The sequence below is a fragment of the Pectinophora gossypiella genome, unplaced genomic scaffold, assembly GCF_024362695.1.
Source record: "Pectinophora gossypiella unplaced genomic scaffold, ilPecGoss1.1 Pgos_46, whole genome shotgun sequence".
In the NCBI taxonomy this organism is placed as follows: domain Eukaryota; kingdom Metazoa; phylum Arthropoda; class Insecta; order Lepidoptera; family Gelechiidae; genus Pectinophora; species Pectinophora gossypiella.
Window position 1 is genome coordinate 72,871 of NW_026063256.1, and position 6,508 is coordinate 79,378.

General features: G+C 36.7%; 1 protein-coding gene across 1 annotated transcript; it reads right to left on the reverse strand.

Moving 5' to 3' along the window:
- Window positions 1–458: 458 nt before the first annotated feature.
- On the reverse strand, window positions 459–6,132 carry LOC126381340 (uncharacterized). Its single transcript, XM_050030836.1, has 2 exons — window positions 5,944–6,132; window positions 459–1,208 (listed from the first exon to the last, which is right to left on the reverse strand). The coding sequence occupies exons 1-2, from the start codon at window positions 6,130–6,132 to the stop codon at window positions 459–461; spliced, it is 939 nt and encodes a 312-aa protein (XP_049886793.1).
- Between the last annotated feature and the right edge of the window lie 376 nt (window positions 6,133–6,508).

A 6,508-nucleotide genomic window follows, 5' to 3' on the forward strand; every position in this document is an offset into this window, starting at 1 on the left:
CAATAAATCACGATAAGGGTTATCATCCTGAATACTTTTGATTACTGGTTCATCATGACTTACGATGATACCTATCGCACAATATTCGGTTACTCCATCTACCAATTTTTTATTGTACAAATCGACTAACAATTGATGTTTGTTTAAGAAATCAGCTCCAATAATAGGTTTGTTTACATTACAAATAATAAACGGCCATGTGAAACTTCGCCTTAAGCCTAAGTTAAGTTCTAGCGTTACTATACCGTATGTTTTTATTTCCGTACCGTTCGCAGCGAAAAGTTTATATGAACAGTTTGTATCATATTTATTAGGGTTCACTTTAGACATGGGGACAACGGATACATTAGCACCGGTATCTATAAGAAAGTTCATTCCCGACTTTGAGTCTGTTACACACAAGCGATGATTTTCATTGTAACTCGTACACTCCGCCACCGCACCAGACTGTACCGACGTTAGTTTCCCGGACTGTTCGTATTGTCTCTCTGCACAGTAGGCTTGTTTACCCAGTTACAGGGCGCCTCACACTTCCACGCTGCTCCGCGGTATCGGTAGTGATGCTTACATAACCAGTCAGGGCTCTGTGGTGTACGTCTTGGCCTGGACTGCGAGCGGGATCTGCTGCGACCCCAGCGGCCGTTTCCGCGCTGTAATGGTCGGCCGCGTCCTCTGATGCTGTTCACCTCACACCGTAAGGCCTTGAGCTCCATTGACAGGTCTCTTACTTGCGATAACAGCTCCAATTTGACGGCTGATGTAGATGCCGTCGGTGTGTCCACTGCTGCTATGTCACCACTCCGTAGATTGTCCATAATCTTGTCTGCCATGCTCGCGAGGTCATCAAGCTTCGTGTCTGCGCTTGAGCTTGCTAATATAGCACGTACCCAACCCGGTAGTCGAGTCATCCACAGGTTCTTAAGAGTGTCACCTGCTGTACCTGAGTTCTTCGCTAGTTCACGCATCTTGGCAAGCAACTGTGATGGACGCTGACTACCTAAGTCCATCTCCTTGACGAGCTTGTGGAACTGAGCCTCTGCACTCTCTTGAAATATCTTCATCAGACGATTCTTGAGCACTGTATAACGTTGCTGTTCTGGTGGGTCGTCAATCAAGTCGGAAATCTGGCTTATCTCCTCTTTGTCTAGCTTTGATAGCACAAGGTCAAACTTAACTGCTTCGCTTTGATGCTGAGGCCCTATCGCACCCTTCGTGGAAAAACGCAGTAAGTTGATTTTATCAACTTTTCAGGAGCTAAAAAAAACTGTCCTACTAATTAGTTATAAGTCCTGGAAATAACCTTCAAAGAGAAAATAATAGCAAAAAGTAGCCCGGATTGACCCACATTTATAAATTTTTAATTAATTGTGTATATTTGAAAAAAAATTGAAAAAACACGGTTGCGTAGATATTCCACGAAACTATAATCAAACGTTCCGTTGTAAGTACCGATACTGCTTTATTATTACGTAGTGCAAACAACATTGACAGTTGTAACTTTACCTACAACGTTGTTCACCTTCCGATTACATCTTACTCGGATGTTGTAAGTATTAGTTACTTCGTTCTTACACGAAAAATTTTAACAACATGTTTTGCGTAAGTTGAGAAACCTATTTGTTCCACGTGAAAGTAAATGATCTTTGATAGTGTAACTATAGAAATTGCTTTTTTAATAAGGAAATATCTCAAAATAATTGTATGTATCTTTAAATACTTGTTTGTTGCAGGGGTTAGTCTAGAATGTAGAAGTATGTATGCTCATACATTATACAGGGTAGCCCAGAACTTCAAGTTCAAAATGAAAAATTAGATAGAGTGGCTCATTAGCTACTAGAAACACCCCCATGTATGTTCAGTCATTATTTATAGTTTAGGAGATATGACCTATTTTGTACCTTTTTCTAGATTTTCTACCTTACTTCAGAAATAATCATTTTGTCGCTATCCCGTTCTTAATAATTATTTTATTTTACTTCACAACTATGTCTAAAGATATATACCGCTAGGTAAAAAAATAAAAACAGTCAAATCAAAGACAAAAAAAAAGTTATTGGAAGTCAAAGTGAGAATTGGACCAAAATTGTCACAGTTGTTAAAACTTCGCCGAAGAATAATTAACACATGAGATTGGCATGGACGCTGAAAGTAGGTATCTCTAAAAAACTGCTCCATTTAATAGCTTTTTAGACACATCAAAAAAAGTACCTTTAATAGAAGCAATAAACTAAATAATTAGACCTCAAAGATTGCAAGATAGACAGATTTGAAGGAAAAATTTACATTCTCATACAATGTAGGTAGCTGCTTCTTTCTAACGTTGTTCTTTAACAACCTTTAACTACCTTTGTGGTCAAAGACACATTTTCAATACAAAAAATCACGCTCATAATCGCTAACAGGGTAGACATAGCAACAGTCTGAAGACAAAACTTGCAGTCACTTTTGGTATTCATATTGTAATGAAGGAAAAAGTTATCCCCAAACACTGTTGGTGATTCATACTATAAGATGCTAAAATAAAATCTGTCTGTCTTGCAATCTTTGAGGGCTAATTACTTAGTTTTATGCTCCTATTAAGGGTACTTTTTTGGATGTGTCTAAAAGCCTATTAAATGGAGCAGTTTTTAAAAACACTTTCAGGGTTCATGAAAATCTCATGTGTTTATTATTCTTCGGCGAAGACTTACAACTGTAACAATTTTAGACGAATTCTCACTTTGACTTCCAACTTCCAATGACTTTTTTATCTTTCATTCGATTGTTTTTATTTTTTCACCTAGCGATACACATACTTAGGCATAGTTATGAAGCAAAATAATTAGAAATTAGAAAGAAAAAATTAGAATTATTAAGAAAGGGATAGCGACAAAATGATGATTTCTGAAGTAAGATAGAAAATCAAGAAAAAGGTGTAAAATGGGTCATATCTCCTAAACCGTAAATAATCTTGTGTTTCTGGTAGCTAATGAGCCCCTCCATCAAATTTTTCATTTTGAACGTGAACTTTTGGGCCACCCTGTATATTGAAACAAATAAAATCAGTGTTAAATTAAGTGTTTATTCTAATTTGTATTAAAAAAAATTATTTATTTACTAGCTGTGCCGAAAGCCGTTTGACCCGCATGGGTTTTTAGTTTTCAGGGAGTTATTTCTATTTGTAATTAAAATCCAACTTTTAATTTTAAAACGTTTATTAATTAATACATGCATAATCACAAAATATATTAATACGGTATGGCACTTGCCTTTATTAGAAAAACCTTCATTTTCAGTTATTACAGTTAGTCATTAAGTGTTTTCTTGAACATTTTGCTCCTTTCCGATCACCCCCTCTTTGCTTTTCGGTAGAACCTGCAAATGACAAAATATAAAAAACTATTAAGTATGATAATAAATTACTAAAAAGAAAAACAACCATTAATACCTATTATAGTAAGCTTAGAGATGAGCCAATTTTCCAACGTATCCGAAAAGCGACAGTGTCAGTGATAAAAATGTTTACATGTCAATCTCTCAAATCACTGTCACTGTCGTTTTACGTAGGTACTTAATCGTTTGCAACTTGGCTAAAACCCCTTAAAAGCCAGTTGGTTTGCATAGGAGATAACTCTAGAAAAAACTACATCTAGAATACAAATACTGAAAGGATATTTCGGCATACAAAACATGGAACGTTTTCAGCTGCTTAGCTTCCCGGCCAAGTCGTAAATCAGAAATGGTACTAATATTATTTTTTTTGCCCAAAAGTAAGATGATCTAGGCAGTCGGTTGCGGCTTAATTAAGTATGCAGGTATGTCGTCGTTACATGAGGCATGTCATGGACCTATAGCGGCTCAGTAGTAACCCTGATACCAGGGTTGATGAGTTCAGTCAATTATTGTCTCAACCCACACGAGAGAAGAACTTTAGTAGGATACGGATAGGTACATACGAACCTTCAAGAGAATGTGTCTCATGTTGACTACGACGAGAAGATATCCCATAGTTTCTTGAAATATTTTTGCATTTCTGGTCATTCTTCCACTGGGTTGTACTGGATTGGGTTGCAGTATTAGTGGAATCTGTTAATTGTAACATAATGGTTTAAATACATTGTTTGTAGGTAGGTACATAATAGACGTTAAGCAATAAAAAGGACCCATTACCAAATCACCCTAAAAATTAGACACAGACCTAGATATTTTATCGTTATTTAGGTATTCAATAGAAGGTTAGTACCAATGCGTTAATAATAAAATGTATATCAAACTCAAGCGCACAAATAACAACAAAATCAAGGGTGTTTTTGCAAAAGTTAACTTATATACCTAGGTAGATAATTCACAACCACGCCGAAATACTACAGTTGATCACGTAACAGTTTTTTGTTCAAATATCTTTATTTTATTCATATACCAGGTGCTATGCCAGGTGATAGCGAATGTACAAAAACGGCACACCCCAATTTAAATAGGTAGTTAGTTTATAGATTAAAAGCACCGAATAGGCACATAGGCATGCTTAGTTTACTTTAATAATTAGTACAGAGCAGTGCAATCATCATCACGCATTAACCAAACCAACTTACGTCAAGTAGGTCGTCAGGTAGGTAGGTAGGTAGGATCTGCTTCTGTGTAAACCTTACAAAACAAAATATTTATAATATTAATAGTCTAATAAATAGTAATATACTAAGTAGGTAAGGTAATAGGTACCTAAAATCTAGCTAGTCTATTTATAAGTAAATAACTCACCATCTTCGATTTTGTCCAAGTTGAGCATACGTATAATCCTTGGGTTTTTTACTTCCACACAAAGATATGCACGCTTCGAGTAGACACCATGAACAAATTAAATAGAGAGATATTTATTACATCTATCCAACATTCGTCAATCATGACTTTTTATTCTAACAAAAATCGACCTTATTATTACTACAATGCGATCGTTATTTGTAGGGCCGTATGCTGACTGACGGAATACCGTGGTAAAACTACGATCACAAATAGACAATCAGCTTTCACTCTACAAATAACGATCACAGTGCAATAATAATAAGGTCGTTTTTTATAAACTTCGTCGGCAATAATTTTGTCTATAGGTGATCTTGGTTTTACCGTGGTAAAACCACAATCAGCATACGACCCTACAAATAACGATTACAGTACAGTAATAATAGGGTCGATTTTTGGTTGAATAAAAAGTCGAGATTGACGAAAAATTGGTGGATAGATGTAATACCTCTCTAATATCTTTCTAATACCTCTCTTTGAGTGTGCAGCCCGCCGCCGCTGGCACGGCGTAAGTACAGTAACCAAATAAAACATAGGGATTTACGCTAGTGATAAGTAAGTATATTTACTTAGGACATTAATAAGTAGTCTATATTTGCAGGTAATTAGAATAACACGACAAATGATTCAAATTATTGTCTTTAAAAGAGTTGTATTCATATTTACGAAGAGTATAGTGTAAAATATATCATCGAAAAATGAAGATAAATGAAATAACGTAATAGTAATATCAAACCTTGCTTGGAAAAAACTACGTGATTATATTTACACCAAACCGTTACACTAAAAGATTCGCAGAATAGGCAAGTAGCTGGAGTTACAACAAATAGTAACGCTAAAACATTCGTGGAATAACGAAGTAACTAGACGTACAACCACTGTCGTGTCGTATAATGTCGTGAAACATGTCAGTACGTTTACTTACGATTCGACCATCCTAAAAAACTTTCGTGTAAAATCGAAGTAAGTGTTATTATGACTTTACTATATGGGAAAATACCAAAAAAAAAGGGGGAAAAATATTTTTATCAATGTTGCACAATTTCATTGTTTTTGTAATAATTTCTTCATTTTTACTGATATCTTAATGAAAATTTGTGAGAAGGTGTATTCGTGTACGCTGAATTGAATGGTGCAATAAAAAAAAAATGTCGCTAGTCCACTTACTGCGTTTTTCCACGGGGGGTGCGCTATGACGGCTTCAAAACGGACAAACCACATGCGCGGCATATCGCGCCAAAACGCTGGGATCCTCGACACAAGGCTGATAGCAGCCAGGTCATGGCTGACTTCTTGCCGCAACTGACGTCGCTGCTGATCTTCCTCCTGGCGTGGCGGTGGTGGCGGCTGCGCCATGATGCAGGAATGCCACACTTTTTGACACACTGATCCTCCGTAACGCACGCGTGAATGTCCGAGCAACGGGCGGGGTCACCACTTTAGTGTTTACTTGTGTGCCTTAGGGGGTGGGGTTTCCCTAAGGGAGTCTCTACGTTATCGACCTTGCCCAGGTAGCACAAAATTGCTGCATAAGCGCTGAACAAGTGCTGGTTAAGAATATCAATGCTGTATGACGGTATTTAAATTGGCTGTATTAAAGCTGAAAAAGCGCTTTTTCAGCCAAAAAGGGCCCCAAATTAACCAGCCTTTGGTATTATAATGGCTGAAAATAGGCTGTGGTTTAGGTTAATAAAGGCTTAATTAAAGCTGCAATAAACACTTTCGAAACGTT